General features: G+C 58.7%; 2 protein-coding genes across 2 annotated transcripts; one reads left to right on the forward strand and one right to left on the reverse strand.

The window, feature by feature from the left end:
• The first annotated feature begins 40 nt into the window (after nt 1-40).
• On the forward strand, nt 41-9,014 carry DVL2 (dishevelled segment polarity protein 2). The gene is made up of 15 exons (XM_004712879.2): nt 41-234; nt 2,757-2,826; nt 3,072-3,217; nt 3,334-3,443; nt 3,566-3,701; nt 5,054-5,144; nt 5,303-5,372; nt 5,471-5,610; nt 5,687-5,763; nt 6,476-6,543; nt 6,695-6,823; nt 6,900-7,031; nt 7,162-7,341; nt 7,712-7,930; nt 8,048-9,014. Exons 1-15 carry the CDS (start codon nt 41-43, stop codon nt 8,494-8,496), a joined length of 2,211 nt encoding a protein of 736 aa, XP_004712936.1. The 3' UTR covers nt 8,497-9,014.
• A 75-nt stretch (nt 9,015-9,089) lies between these two features.
• ACADVL (acyl-CoA dehydrogenase very long chain) lies at nt 9,090-14,499 on the reverse strand. Its single transcript, XM_013007321.3, has 19 exons — nt 14,445-14,499; nt 14,175-14,240; nt 13,990-14,062; nt 13,835-13,899; nt 13,596-13,730; nt 12,956-13,100; nt 12,625-12,754; nt 12,406-12,531; nt 11,720-11,918; nt 11,172-11,276; nt 10,675-10,761; nt 10,526-10,588; nt 10,306-10,407; nt 10,128-10,225; nt 9,974-10,046; nt 9,812-9,884; nt 9,649-9,721; nt 9,477-9,552; nt 9,090-9,398 (listed from the first exon to the last, which is right to left on the reverse strand). The coding sequence occupies exons 3-19, from the start codon at nt 14,042-14,044 to the stop codon at nt 9,258-9,260; spliced, it is 1,746 nt and encodes a 581-aa protein (XP_012862775.2). The 5' UTR covers nt 14,045-14,062; nt 14,175-14,240; nt 14,445-14,499; the 3' UTR covers nt 9,090-9,257.
• Between the last annotated feature and the right edge of the window lie 177 nt (nt 14,500-14,676).

The following is a 14,676-nucleotide window of genomic DNA, read 5'->3' on the forward strand; positions in this document are numbered from 1 at the left end:
TTGGGTGGGCGGCGGAGCACGGGAGCGCGCGGGCGAGGCCATGGCGGGCAGTGGCGCCGGGGGCGGGGGCGTCGGGGAGACGAAGGTGATTTACCACCTGGATGAGGAAGAGACGCCCTACCTGGTGAAGATCCCCGTGCCCGCCGAGCGAATCACGCTCGGCGATTTCAAGAGCGTCCTGCAGCGGCCCGCGGGAGCCAAGTACTTTTTCAAGTCTATGGACCAGGATTTCGGGTGAGCGCGCGGCCTAGACTGGTGGGGCCTGTGCCGGCATGGGTTGGACAATAACGAGGGGCGCAGGTCTGTGCTGGTGCATGCTGGGGTTTTCCGATCGATCGTGGGACAGCGTCTAATATGATGGGGTAGATCGACTATCCCGCGGCTGGCGAGGCTGTGCTTGGGAGGGTTGAACCACACGGACAAACCGGGCTGTGCTAAACCAGATTAGCGGAGACTAGGCTTTACTGAAATACATTGGGGTACACTGGCATATTCAGGGGTGTTCTGGGTTCTAGTAAGCCAGGTGGATCTGGCTTTTGGTGATTTCATAACGATTTGATCAGTTCTGTTGCAGACTTGAGCCGTTGTGTAGCACACGGGCTGTGGAGGGGTGGGAGGGTGGGGGAGTCTCTTGACGTTGATGGGGTGGGCAATTTTGGTCATTGCCGCCTATGCTGGGACAGACAGGGCTGTTTTGGACAGTCCGTTCCGACGCAGAACCTCTTTCTGTATAACAAAACATGCAGTTCCCATACCCTGGGCCAGCAGGTGTGTTTGAGCCAGTTGTTGCAGCCATGATGCCAGTCCAGCTTGTTGAGGGTCTTCCTCATTTTCAGCAACCCTCCACCAAGGGTGGTGTCCTTCTCCAGGCACCGGACAGCCTATTGTACAGGAGCATGGACAGGACCGGATCTAGGCTGGCTTGAAGTAGAATAGGCCATCCTAGGAAAACTCTGGCCATGCTGGGGCTCTATAGCGGCAGACAGGATTGCATTGGCTGCTCTAGTTTCTGTTGGAGCAGACTTGGCTTTATTTGGGCCGTTGAGGGCCGAGTATAAAGGACTACCTGTATTGGCATAGTAATGCCAACAGCTGTGGGTGAGAACGCTCTAGCCGGCGGTAAAATATAGAATCGATTGAGCTGTCTTGGGTTAATGTGGACCATTTGGGATTATCCTGGGCTAACTGGGACTCTATAATGCAGAATAGACCCTTTTATGTGTAGAGCCTTTGAAACTGAGCCCTCTACTGCTTCATCCACAGCTCTTCTGAAGGCAGGTTGGGCTCAATTGAGGGTAGCCAGGCCACACTGGAAAGGGGCTAGTTGACATTGGGAGCTTATCAGCAGAGTGATCTTGGGCTACCTACTGAACTTTTGCGCCTTATTTTCCTTCTCCGTAAATGCAGTGCAAGGTTTTCTACCAGTTCACAGCTCCATACTTACTGGTACTGAGGCTGACTAGTTCATAAGCTAAGCTATGGTGGGGTGGGTTGTGCTGAGACGGATGACGTTGAGCGGGCAGCGACTTTCTGAGACAGGCCAGTAGTGATGGAGCAGTGATGGTGGGGACAGGATGACAGTCATAGCACATGGACTGAGTTGGGATAGATTCAGAACTATACTAGTCGAAGGCAAGATGTCCTAATTTGGGGGTGAGGGTGAGGGTGTGTGCTGAGAGAGGAGGAGCCAAAACAGAGTGGTGGTGGTACCTACGTTTATTGTTTTAGTCCACAGATTTGCTCAGACCCATTGATGTCAGGACGTGTGCTGCATGGACGGGGCTTGATGTTGAGTAGGATATGGGGGATGGGTAGGGCAAGTTCAATTCACCTTAAGGACCCTAAGAGAAAACTGACCCTCCAGAGTGGACTTTGAGATCTGCCAGTTGGACCCTCCAGACTTGAGCAGACCGCCGTGGGCAGAGTCTTGTGGTAGGTGAGGCACAGAGGAGACGAAGATGAGCCGCTCCCCCCTCCTGGGAACTTGCAACCTCAGGCAGTGGTCCAGTGGGCATTTGTATCGAGACCAAGACATTCCGTTTAAACAGGTCTCCCCAAGTAAGCTAGAGAAGACATGCAGGAGATGGAGGTGAGGACCGCAAGCCTTTTGAGGGAAGATTTGTGAGGGGCAGGAATGAAGGTTAGGGGATCTACCCGCAAGGCGAAGGACAGGTGGCTATTCTGAGCAGCTAGGGTAACCATAGGGGATGGCCTTTGGAATTGGATACCAAACCCCGCCCCCCCCCCCCCCCCCCCCCGCCAAAACAAAACAAAAATAAACTCGCTACCATCGGGTCGTAGTTATGAGCCACTGACTCATAATGTCCTGTAGACAGGGCCCGTCCGCTCTGTGGGTTTCCCAGCTGTAGCTCTATGAGGTAGAAAGCCCCATTGTTCACCTGCGGAATGACGAGTAGTTTTGAACTGCTGCCCTCTGGGATCGCAGCCCCGCGTGGAACCACAGGACCCCCAGGACTCCTCTGGAATTGCATGGACAGGTTTAAAGTAGATTCCAGGAAGTCTGGAGCAGCATCAAGTCCCTGAGGATGAACTATGGAGAGAAGGAAAAGTCAGGAAAGGGGATTGCAATGTGGAGCCTGGTCCAGAGTAGAAGGGACCTGTCTCAACGTTACAGACTAGTCAGCACCCTGAGCTAGAGCTGGATGAAGATGGGACGTGGCAGGAACTTGGAAGGTGGTGAGTGAGTCCGGGAGCTCCTCGTCCAGCCTCACTGACCTTTATCTTGTCTCTGGCAGGGTGGTGAAGGAAGAGATCTCTGACGACAATGCTCGCCTTCCCTGCTTCAACGGAAGGGTGGTATCCTGGGTAAGGGGCCCTGGCTTTCTGCCTTGCTGAGCTCTACCAAGCCTCCATCTGGTTTTGCACACCCAGCCCCCACCCAGTGGCAGGGCCCTCGCTTCCTACTCCCCTGGGGTAGCCTGTTCTGTCTCGAGCATCACTCAGTACTGATTTTGTGAGCTCTTGGACTCGTACGTGTTCTGAGCCTCCCCCGACCTCACACAGGCCCCACCTCTCACTTGAGCCCTTTTGTATCTTTCGCACCATTCTAGCTCGTGTCATCCGATAACCCCCAGCCTGAGGGGGTGCCCTCCGCCCATGAGCCTCGCACAGAACTGGTGCCGCCACCCCCACCACTGCCCCCTTTGCCACCGGAGAGGACTAGTGGCATTGGAGACTCCAGGCCGCCATCTTTCCAGTGAGTTCTTGGCACTTCAGAGTCCAGGGAAGGGGACTAAAGTGGGGTGTGTGGGTGTGTGTGAGGGGACCAGAGTGTCCTGTGGACAGCGGTGGAAACCATTTCTGTCCACCCAGCCCCAATGTGTCCAGCAGCCGGGAAAACCTGGAGCCGGAGACGGAGACGGAGTCAGTCGTGTCGCTGAGGCGCGAGCGGCCTCGCCGGAGAGAGAGCAGTGAGCATGGCGGTGAGGGGACCAGGCCCCGGAGGCTGGGCAGAGCGGGAGCCGGGAGTGGCCCGGACAGGGCCAGGCTTCCATGTGGGTAGGGAACAGGAAGCCCGGTTCCTGAGGGTCCTATTCACCCTCAGGTGTGGGCCACAGGCCCAGCGGCCCCTCGAGGCTGGAGCGCCACCTGGCTGGGTACGAGAGCTCCTCTACCCTGATGACCAGTGAGCTGGAGAGCACCAGCCTGGGGGACTCGGATGAAGAGGACACCATGAGCAGGTACAGCTTCACCGGTACTCTCCTCCTTCCCCGTGGTCCCATGACCATGTCTGCTTGCCAGCACGCCATCCGTCCTGGTCAGGGTCCTCCAGAGAAAGAATCATCGAGACACATGCACGTGCGGGGCTTCACAAACCTAGTGGGAAAATCCACTGGCTTTTCATTCCTTCTTGTCCATGAATTTTTGACCCCCGCCCCGCTTTGTGTTGGCTCAGTGGATTAAGCATGGACACCTACAGCAAGGTCAGTGGTTCAAACCCACTAGCCACTCCAAGGGAAATCTGAGGCCGTTTGCGCCTGTAAAGACTTGGGATCTAACAGGGCCACTATGCGTTGGAACCAACTGGCTGACCGCCGGCCTTCAGAGATTGCATGGGAAGTTCCCTGGTGGCGTAGTGGGTTACTACCCCTGGGGCTGCTAACCCCAAAGCCAGCAGTTCGTGTCCACTTTGAAGGAGAAAAACCAAATGTAGTCTCAGGAGCTCTTCTGTCCCCCATTGGGTTGCTGTCAGGTGACACGGCCTCGGTGGCAGTGGGTTTTGGTATTAGAGCTTACTTACTGCCACCCACTGCCGAGTCTGACTCGCGCTGCCCCTCCAGCTTTCCGAGACTGTGAGTCTACCAGAGCAGAAGCCCCCAGTTCTCTCCTGAAGAGCAGCTGGTGGGCTTGAACCATTGACCTTGCAGTCAGCACCACAACACGTAATGTAGGACACCACCAAGGGTTCTTTCTCATACCTAGGCCACGTGTATGGACACATGCATATGTATGCGTGTGCATGTTAAGTGCATTTATGCATATATGCATGTATGTGCATCTATACGCATGTGCATAATTACATAAATTAACTTCTTTTTTTAAAGGATATATATAGTTATTGTAGTGAGATATGTAGATATATATAGTTGGACACTTCAATAATAATAGTTGAAGACTGTACCACTTTCAATACTGGACAGGACATCTGGAAAGATGGTTAACAATTAAACAAAGTACTGAAGGACACTGAATGAACATAAATTAACTTCTTAATGCAAACTAACAATTTTTTTCTCTCCCAAGTATATATACAAGGAGCCCTGGTGGCGCAGTGGTTAGGCAGTGGGGTGCCAACGGCAAGGGCAGCAGTTCAAAACCACCAGCTGCTTTGTGGAGAAAGACGGGGCTTTCTACTCCCGGAAAGAGTTCCAGCGGCAGGCCGGCCTGTCCTGCGGGGTCTCTAGGAGGCGCAGTGGACTTGGAGGCCGTGGGTTAGGAACGACGGATGTTAGCTTACAGAACAGCCGCGACTCTGACCTTTAGGCAAACCTCATGCAGGTCAAGCTGACCACCAATGACCACCCTTTGTCAGGTTCAGCAGCTCCACGGAGCAGAGCAGTGCCTCTCGCCTCCTCAAGCGCCACCGGCGGCGGAGGAAACAGCGGCCGCCCCGCCTGGAGAGGGTGAGGGGCCCCTATGGGAGAACGGCAGCGGGTGGGGGGTGAGTTGAAGACATTGGGGCATGGCCTTGACTTGGGCTCCTTCGGCCCCCAGTGAGAAGCCCAAGGCTTATGCTGAGATTGTTGAAGGGCTTTCAGCTTCTCCCCCTCTTCCCACACAGACCTCGTCTTTCAGCAGCGTCACTGACTCCACAATGTCTCTCAACATCATCACAGTCACACTCAATATGGGTACGGCGGGAACCTGGGCTCGGGGTAGAGAGGACCTGGGCTCCTGCGGGGACAAAGGGCGGGGGCGTCCCCCTGATCACAGTGGACTCCCTCCACAGAGAAGTACAACTTCCTGGGCATCTCCATTGTGGGCCAGAGCAATGAGCGGGGAGACGGCGGCATCTACATCGGCTCCATCATGAAGGGCGGGGCTGTGGCGGCCGATGGACGCATCGAGCCCGGAGACATGCTGTTACAGGTGCGTTAGGGTGGGGCGTTAGGGTAGGTGCTCTGGGCCCACTCATCGGCCCTGACCCACTGGTTCTCACGTCCAGGTGAACGACATGAACTTTGAGAACATGAGCAACGATGATGCCGTGCGGGTGCTGAGGGACATTGTGCACAAGCCAGGGTGAGCCCCCGGGCCTTCCCCGTCTGTGCCCCTCTCACCCTGTGCTCTGCGCTCGGAAAAACTCAGAACCCAGCAGTGGAGCCTAGCGCACCTTGAGTATTTAGAGAGTGGATGTGCACAAGACGGCCGGTCACCATGCCCAAGACACTGCCTCCAGGCTCCCTTCCAGCTCCCCGCTCCTCACGCCCCTGCAGCCAGCCCCTCTGCTGGCTGCTGCCCTCACCGGGACAAGAGCTTGGCTGGGTGAGGGTTTTGTTGGGCCCCGCAGTTCAGCCTTGACTCTCTTGAACGTCCTGTGAGCAGAACTGTGCGGCGTGTACACTTGACCCCCTACGAGACTCACAGTTCCGTGCCATTGCATTGCCGGCCCCGGGGCGCCTTCACCCTCCCCTCTGGCCCAGCCAGGTGCTTTCCTCTCCCTCCTCCTCCCCCTCCCCATTCTCATTCCAGGCCTCCTCCACCCTCCTCGGGCCTGGCACTCTGTCTCTTCTCTGGCCCTCCGTAGGAACCCTGGAGCATGGTAGTTAGCTCTTGGCTGCTAGCTGATAGGTCAGTGATTGGAACGCGCTGTGTTTAGCTTCTGGACCCTAAAGGCCAGCTCTTCTGTTCACGGCCTTCAGACTTGGGATGTGCCAGAGCCCCTTGGGGGCGCACATCAGCCCCCCCACCCTTGCCACCCCCCTTTCCCACTGGCCTCTGCTCTTCCCCACAGCCCCATTGTGCTGACCGTGGCCAAGTGCTGGGATCCCTCTCCGCAGGCCTATTTCACACTCCCTCGAAGTGAGTGACGTTCGGGCCTAGGGCCAGAGGCTGGGAGGGCAGGCTGGGACTGGAAGGCAGGGGGTGGGAGGGAGGGCCAGGCCTAAGGTGGGGTGAATCTGGAGGAGGGATGGGGCTGGCTTGATCATCTTGGTGGTCTTCCTTGTCCCAGATGAGCCCATCCAGCCTATTGACCCTGCTGCCTGGGTGTCCCACTCGGCTGCGCTGACTGGCACTTTCCCAGCCTATCCGGGCTCCTCATCCATGAGCACCATTACATCCGGGTCTTCTCTGCCCGATGGTGAGCAGTGCCCCGCCTACTCCAGTACCCTGCATAAGTGGGCCCACCCCTGACGCCCCCTTGTCTCCTGTGGCAGGCTGTGAGGGCCGGGGTCTCTCCATCCATACGGACATGGCGTCTGTGACCAAGGCCATGGCTGCTCCGGAATCAGGGCTGGAAGTTCGGGACCGCATGTGGCTCAAGATCACGATCCCAAATGCCTTTCTGGGTGCGGCTGAGCCCCTGGGCAGGTGGTGTGGGAAGGGGGAGGTGCCCCAGGCTGGGAAGGGCACAGAGGGGCGAGGGCCCGGGTCCCCTCTGTGAGGAGAATGCGAGGCCTTTTCCCCCTGGGCACCCAGGTTCGGACGTGGTGGACTGGCTCTACCATCACGTGGAGGGCTTTCCCGAGCGGCGCGAGGCCCGCAAGTACGCCAGTGGGCTGCTGAAGGCGGGCCTCATCCGGCACACCGTGAACAAGATCACCTTCTCCGAGCAGTGCTACTATGTCTTTGGGGACCTCAGTGGTGGCTGTGACCGTTGTGAGTCCCTTGCCCTGCTCCCTGGAGAGGGAGGGAGAGCCTTGGGCTGCTTGGCTGGCCTCTTCAACCCCCGACCCAGCCTAGACCACTGTGCTCGGCAGAGCCATGGGGTCCCTGGCCTCAGAAGCAGTGGACCGGGGGCTGCTGTGTTGGGGGCCAACGGGGCGCCTGCGCAGGGCCTCAGCCCCAGCAGGAAGGGCACCAGGCTGAGCCTCAGGAAAAAGCCCTTGGGCTCCGGCCACTAACTCTGCTCCCCAGTGGCAGTGGGGCGTGGGTTTCCTGTCTGGGCAGCTCAGATCGGGGGTGTTTCACTCCCACCTCGGGGTCCAGGCCTCTGCGAAACAGTCACTTGGTCCTCTCTTCCTTTCAGACCTGGTCAACTTGTCTTTGAATGACAACGACGGCTCCAGCGGGGCTTCGGACCAGGACACTCTGGCTCCTCTGCCCGGGGCCACCCCCTGGCCCTTGCTGCCCACCTTCTCCTATCAGTACCCGGCTCCCCACCCATACAGCCCCCAGCCCCCACCCTACCACGAGCTCTCTTCCTACACCTATGGTGGGGGCAGTGCCAGCAGCCAACACAGTGAGGGTAAGTCATCCCCACAGACGGTAGAGCCCAGGGTCTGAAAGGGGAGGGCAGGGCCAGGTTGGGAGGCCCATGGACCCTGGGCCAGGGCTCAGCCACCCACCCCTCTCCCCCCAACAGGGAGCCGGAGCAGTGGGTCAACTCGGAGCGATGGGGGGGCAGGGCGCACAGGGAGGCCTGAGGAGCGGGCCCCCGAGTCCAAATCCGGCAGCGGCAGCGAGTCCGAGCCCTCCAGTCGTGGGGGCAGCCTTCGACGGGGTGGGGAACCGAGCGGGGCTGGTGACGGGGGCCCCCCTCCATCCAGGGGCTCATCAGGTGGTGCTCCTAATCTTCGACCCCACCCAGGGCTCCATCCCTATGGACCACCCCCTGGCATGGCCCTCCCCTATAACCCCATGATGGTGGTAATGATGCCTCCACCCCCACCCCCTGTCCCCACAGCAGTCCAGCCCCCAGGGGCCCCTCCCATCAGAGACTTGGGCTCTGTGCCCCCCGAGCTGACGGCCAGCCGCCAAAGCTTCCACATGGCCATGGGCAACCCCAGTGAGTTCTTTGTGGATGTGATGTAGACCCCACGGTGGGGCCACTCCGTGCCTTGTGGTGCCCGGTGTACTTGCAATCACGTGCTCACAACGCCTGGGCTGCCGCCTCCCCGGAGGCTGTTGCCACTGTGACTCTTCACAGCAGTGCCTGGTTCCTCGCTCTCTCTTCGGGGGTGTACGAGGGACTTTTGGTTATTTTTAGCTCTATTATTTTCTATAAGCCTTTTTGAGGATTAAAAATAGACTTTCTTACACTTTTGGGAACATTTTTTATAGACGCTCCCTCTTTTATATGAAGAATCCCCTGGGCCCCTCTTCTCACCCCGCAATGTGACCTCCTCGTCCTCCAGCCACCCAGTCAGCGCTGCCCTGTGTGGGCTGGTGGGTGGTCAGCGGTACCCTGGGAGGAGGAAGGGGGCTGGTCGCCCCAGCCAGTAGTTGAAGGAAGCTGGGGTTTCGGGGGGCCGTGTAGCTGCCTTTGTTACTCTATTTATTTTAGCCACTTGTTTAAAACACCAAATAAAGCAATAGAGGCCAACAACTCCCCCGCCCTGCCTCCGGCTCCTTTCTTTGGGAGGGAGGCAGGCAGCCGCGGGAAAAGGAGCCGGGGCGCAGAGCAGCACAGTCAGAACTTTATTCTTCCTGAGGCAGTCAGAGCTCCCTGTGAGAGCAGGCACAGTGCTGGGGGCAGGAGGACCCCCTGAAGGCAGGGCCCGGAGGGGAGGGGGCTACGGCGTTGGCTGGAGAGAAGGCACGAAGGAAGCAGGCCAGGCCCTGGTTGTGCGTGCTCAGAAGCCCAGGGGGTTGCTGGTGACCACCCCACCGTGCTCGACCAAGGCCTGGGAGATGCTCTTGAAGTTGCGGAAGAGCTCCTGCTGCTGGGGGTCCGACTGCAGGGCGGCCATGCTCTCTCGGACCCTGGCTGCTGCCTGTGGGGCGCAGAAAAGGGTGTTGGGGTATGTCTTCAGCCCCCACCCCCGCCTCCCCTAGATAGCCCCGAGTCTCACCTCAATACACCAGCTGTCACAGAGCATTTTTTCGTGCTGGGCTGTGGAGTGGCCCTCGCTCAGGGATCTTGAGGCTCTGGTGGGAGGTTGAAAGTGGGGGTAAACATTCTGCTGTGAGCCCGGCCCATGACACCCCCTGCCCCCGCGTGGCCCTGGCTTCCCGGCCGCACACCTGGAGAGCACCACCACCATGGCGTAGAGGTCGATGGCGCTGTCTGCCAGGCGCTGCAGCACAAACTGCTCATCTGTCAGGTAGATGGGGCAGGTGTGCGCATGGAGCGTGGGGCGGGGCGTGGGGGTGGGGATGCAGGCGGGTCGGTTTAGAGCTCACTTACTGACAATCCCCTTCTTATGTTTGATCAGCTTGGCCTCCACGACCGTGGAGAACTGCTCCAGGGCCTGCACTGCCTGAAGACATGGAGGGTCATCCTCAGAGAGGCCCTCTCATTGCCTTTGGCCCAGGGACCCCGACCCCCTGCCCCTGACGAACGGCCTACCAAATTACCGCTCCGACTCAACTCCGGGTGGATGATCCCACTGAGACTCAGGCCACTGCCTAGCCCTGTCCGCCTGAGGAAGGGAGAATGACTGGTCAGTGGCCACATTGCTACCCCCCTCCCCAGTCCCCGGCCTGTCCTCCAAGCACCTTACCGCCTCAGTTGTTTGCCCGCCTCTCCTAGCAGGAGGCCGGCGTTCCCAAAGGGGTTTTTCAGAGCGTTGCCGATCCCCGAGAGTTCCTTTCCTTTGTCCTGTAGGGAAGAGGGTCCACCCAACAGTCAGGACTCATCGTCTGTGCGCGCCTTCCCGCCCCCAACTCCTTCCCCCTTACCATACAGCCCTGCAGAGCCACAAAGAGCCGGAGAATGTCATTTGTCCCCTCAAAGATCCGGAAGATGCGGATATCACGGAGCACTCGCTCCACCCCGGGCTCCTGTCGTGTGGGGGGGTGGAGGTGGGGTGCGGATTATAAGCCAAGCCTCTGCTGGACTGTCACCTAGCCCTCCCCCTTGCTCAGCCAAGGCCACCTCCTACAGAGGACCCTCCTGTACCTTCATGAAGCCCATGCCCCCCATGATTTGGATGCACTCATCTGTCACCTTCCAGGCTGCCTCCTAGGACACAAAGGACCAAGTTAGGTTGGTGTGGGTGCCCAATTCCTAAAGTGGATGCTCCCGGCATGCTCTGGGGCCTGACTCACCGAGCCGAAGATTTTGCTGATGGCGGCTTCTATCTGGAAGTCCTTGAATCCCTGGTCCATGTTGGCGCTCACCATGTAAGCCATGGACTGCGCGGTTGCGGGATCAAAACAAAGGAACATTGAAGGGCCGCATCAGGTCCCCTGACTGCCCATATCTCCAAGACCAGCTCTGACCAAGCTCCATGCTGCCCGTGCACTCCACCTTCTACGGCCATGTGGTGCACACATCTAAACATTGGCTCTCCCGGTCAGTTTGTCAGAACTCTCGGGCATTTGACTTCCTGAAATGGGTCCGGAGTGAAGAGGAAGGCATGGGGTAGGGGTGGAATTAACCTCAGACAGCACCCACTGACAGAAACTGGCTATGCCTCTCCGCATCCCCTAGGGCATTGGTGTGAAGCTGGAGACCCACTGCCCCAGGTGCTGCTGGGGGTTGTAGTCTAACACAACTGAGCTAGAAGGCCCCAGGCCCCAGGGAGGGGGTAGAGGACACTCACCTCGGTCACATAGTGTAGCACAGCCATCCGGGCCAGCTTCTCCTGGATCAGCCCAAAGTTGTGAATTTTCTCCCCAAACTGGGTACGGTTAGCAGCATGATCCACCTGGAAGAGGGCCAGTGGGTGGCATGGGGGTTCTGCAATCTCAGGGGAGGGGCAGCAGGGCACAGCCTTTGGCAGTAGCCATGGGGTCAGTCCCTGCGGGATGGAGATCTGAACCAGCAGGTTGGAAACTACTTGTGGGGAGGGCTTCTGGTGGAGGGAGGGCCTGCATGGGAACAGGACCCTTGGAAAGGTGACAGCGTGACTCAGGTTTAAGCTAGAGTTCATGGGGTGCAGTCAGCAGGCTGCTAACCACAAGGTCAGTGGTTCAGACCACCAGCTCTTCCGTGAGGAGGCTGCCCCATAGTGTCTCGGGAACCTTACAGAGGCTCACTATGAGTTGGCATCAACTCAGTGGCAGTGAGTTGGATGTTGAAAGGGTCAGTGATGAGCTGGGACCAGTTTAACAGCAACTGTAATGGCAGGGAGACTGGCAGGAGACTCACCGCTTTAGCAATGATGCCCTTCATGGTGCCCGCCAGGGCTGCAGCCATGCCAAACCTTCCGTTGTTGAGAATGTGCATGGCGACCTTAAAGCCGCCCCCCACTTCGCCCAGCACGTTTTCGGATGGTACCTGTACCCCATCAAAGTACACCTCAGCTGTATTGGAAGCCTTGATGCCCATCTTCTTCTCGGGGGCCCCACTGTGACGGGAGACAGATGTTATATTCAAAACGTTGCCACCTGGAAAGTAAACTGCCCCTTCCCAGCCAAGGCAGAACCACATCCTCCCAGACTCCAAGGAGAGACAGCCCCGGCCCGGGGATGCCCAGGCTACGGGAGCCTGGGTAAATACCCTGGCTACCCTGGGTTTGGCTCAAGGTTGGGAGGCCAAGCTTTTAGAATAGCAGTTCTCAACCTGGGGGTCGAATGACCCTTTCACAGGGGTTGCCCAGTTAACAGAAGCAAAATGACGGTTATCAAGTAGCAACAAAAAAATTTTATGCTTGGGAGGTCACCACCACATGAGCTGTATGAAAGGGTTGCAGCATTAGGAAGGTTGAGAACCACTGTTTTAGACCATTTTCATATTTAGGACCGATCATTCTAATGAACAGCATATGCTGGCCCCCAACCCTTCATGTTGACACAGAACGGTCTGCCCTGTAGCTTCCTCCTTTACCCACTCACTGAGTGATGCCCCCAAAACTCCTCTCCACCACAAACGCCGTGATCTTCTCCTTCATGGCGCCCGTGGCTGCATCTTTAACTGGTGTTTTGGCAAAGACTGTAAAGATTTCTGCCAGCCCCCCATTGCTGTGGAAGAGTGAAGGGGGGGTGTCAGTCAGGGTGGGGAGGGGTGGGAGGGGTGGGGGCTGGAATAGAGGAGGGACTTGGGACGAAGGTTGCCTGATCCAAATCTTGCTTCCGTTGAGGGTGTAGTACTTCCCACAGGGGCTGGGCACAGCTGAGGTTCGGATGGAGGCTGCGTCAGACCCACTGGAGGGCTCCGTCAGGCAGAAGGCGGCCACGGTCTCCCCTGTTGGGGTGGAACGCCTTTACCGTGGGTTCTGCTGCCTATCAGTCACCCAGCATCCTCCCTTGCATCTCCCCACCAGTGCACCGAGTGCCCCAGCCAATGTGCCAAAATGCCCTGACCTAAGCGCCAACCAGACCAGACCAACTTATACCAAGTCCAGGGCAAACACCCTCCACCCACCCCTTTCTAGGGCTGCCTCACCAGATGCCAATTTTGGGAGGTATTTTTCTCTCTGGGCCTTGGTGCCAAAGAGCAGGATGCCTTTGAAACCGATGCTCTGATGGGCCCCCAGGGTGATGCCCACGCCGAGGTCGTGCATGCCCACGATCTCTACCAGGCGGGCATACTGGAGGAAAAGCAGGCATAGGGGTTGTAAGTGGTTGTCTGGCAACAGGCTCTTGGCCATCACCACAGCACTCCACTAGTGATGGGGAGGTGGTGGTCATGGAGAAGTCACTGCAGAGAGGGTGCTAATAACCTTTCAGGTACTAGCCGGCAGGCGGTTCCCACCACTGCCAGGCGATTGGCTCCAACCTTGGAAACGTGCAGGGACTTGGGAGTCTGAGGGGACTGCACTGCATGTCCTTTTGTTTGTTGTGTTTTGGGGTGAATGTATACAACGGGCACTGGTGGTACCATGGCCAATTGGAAGGGCCCCAGTGGCTCCCAAGGAGAAGGGAGGCAGCATGAGCACGCTTATCGATGGCAGGGAATGTTGGTTTGGATGGGAACATGGGCCCCAGCCTGTAGGCCCCAGGGCAGTTGTCATAAATGGGGGTGGGGGGTAGTGTAGAAACCTGTGAGGCATGGGGCTGCGGGCAGTGACACAGGGGCCCCTCACCTGGGTGTTGCAGAGGCCCACGCCACCCAGCTCACTGGGCACTTGCAGACCAAACGCTCCCAGTTCCTTGAGGCCCTGCAAGGTGCTGTCTTCCACTTGCTCCATGGAGTCGTTCTTGGCAGGGTCGTTCACCTCCTGGGAAGGCACAGGTCTCCACAGCCAGGCTCTTTTTATGCCCCGCCAAGCCCTACCAGAGGAGGGGGGCACCCCTGTACCTTCCAGCCCCCGTCATCCCTCACCTGGAAGAAGCGAGAGAAGGGCCCCACGAGCTCCCGGAGGAACTGCGTCTGTTCCTCGTTGAGCACTGCAGGGAGGAGGAGGAGGAAGGCGGCTCAGACTACCACCAGGGGACACTGTCCTGCCCCCACCCAACTCCCATGACTCCTACCCTTACCGGACGGGTAGGGGAACACCTGCTCCGTGGTGAGCTGGCCCTTAAACATCCCCATAGCAAAGGACTTGGATTCCTGGGTAGGGAGAGGGCGGTTACGAGGCGTGGGCTGGGAATGGTGAGGGTGGGCGTGACCCGGCCCAGCTCGGTCCGTCCCGGCCCCCCGCCCGCCACCGGGCGCCGCATACCGCCTTGGCCTGGCTTTCCTTGGCAGGGGCATCGGGCGAGGGCGAATCGGTCTTGTGCACAGCCGCCTGGGACAGGAGGACGGGGAAAGGGGACTTGCTGTGCCAAGGTGCGCAGGGGTGCGCTCGGCGACCTTTCCCCTACTTGTACCCACAGGGCACCCTGGCCGGCCCTTTGCCCTACTCCCAGTGCCAGGACGGGTGGCAGGGGGCTAGGACGAAGGGCGTGACTTTGCCGGGGGCGACCCCACCCCCCAGGACCCTGACCCCTACCTGAGCGGCCCCACTGGCATAGGCTCGCCGGGCCGGGCCGGGCCGGGGCTGCCCCAGGAACGCGCTGGGCCGCGAGCTGTGGGAAGTGGGGTTTCAGGCCGGGTCCTGGCCCCAGGCCCGCTGCCCGCCTCCCCCCAACGTCCGTCCGGACGGACACGTACCTGCTGCCCATCCACCGCAGCAGCTGGCGCCCGGGGTCGAATGACCCTTTCACAGGGGTTGCCCAGTTAAC

This window comes from Echinops telfairi, unplaced genomic scaffold (assembly GCF_000313985.2).
Source record: "Echinops telfairi isolate 266 unplaced genomic scaffold, ASM31398v2 ScPeMD7_2010;HRSCAF=2546, whole genome shotgun sequence".
Classification (NCBI taxonomy): Eukaryota; Metazoa; Chordata; class Mammalia; order Afrosoricida; family Tenrecidae; genus Echinops; species Echinops telfairi.

Bases quoted from the DNA above. Each gene is read 5' to 3' on its own strand.
- DVL2 (XM_004712879.2), top strand. From the start codon at position 41: ATGGCGGGCAGTGGCGCCGGGGGCGGGGGCGTCGGGGAGACGAAGGTG. The intron at 3,444-3,565 runs GTGAGGGGACCA...ATTCACCCTCAG, and splicing joins AGAGAGCAGTGAGCATGGCG to GTGTGGGCCACAGGCCCAGC. The intron at 6,824-6,899 runs GTGAGCAGTGCC...CTCCTGTGGCAG, and splicing joins CGGGTCTTCTCTGCCCGATG to GCTGTGAGGGCCGGGGTCTC.
- ACADVL (XM_013007321.3), bottom strand. From the start codon at position 14,044: ATGGGGATGTTTAAGGGCCAGCTCACCACGGAGCAGGTGTTCCCCTAC. The intron at 10,226-10,305 runs GTAAGGGGGAAG...TCTTCCCTACAG, and splicing joins TGGCTCTGCAGGGCTGTATG to GACAAAGGAAAGGAACTCTC. The intron at 9,553-9,648 runs GTGTGCGGCCGG...ACCTCCCACCAG, and splicing joins ATGGTGGTGGTGCTCTCCAG to AGCCTCAAGATCCCTGAGCG.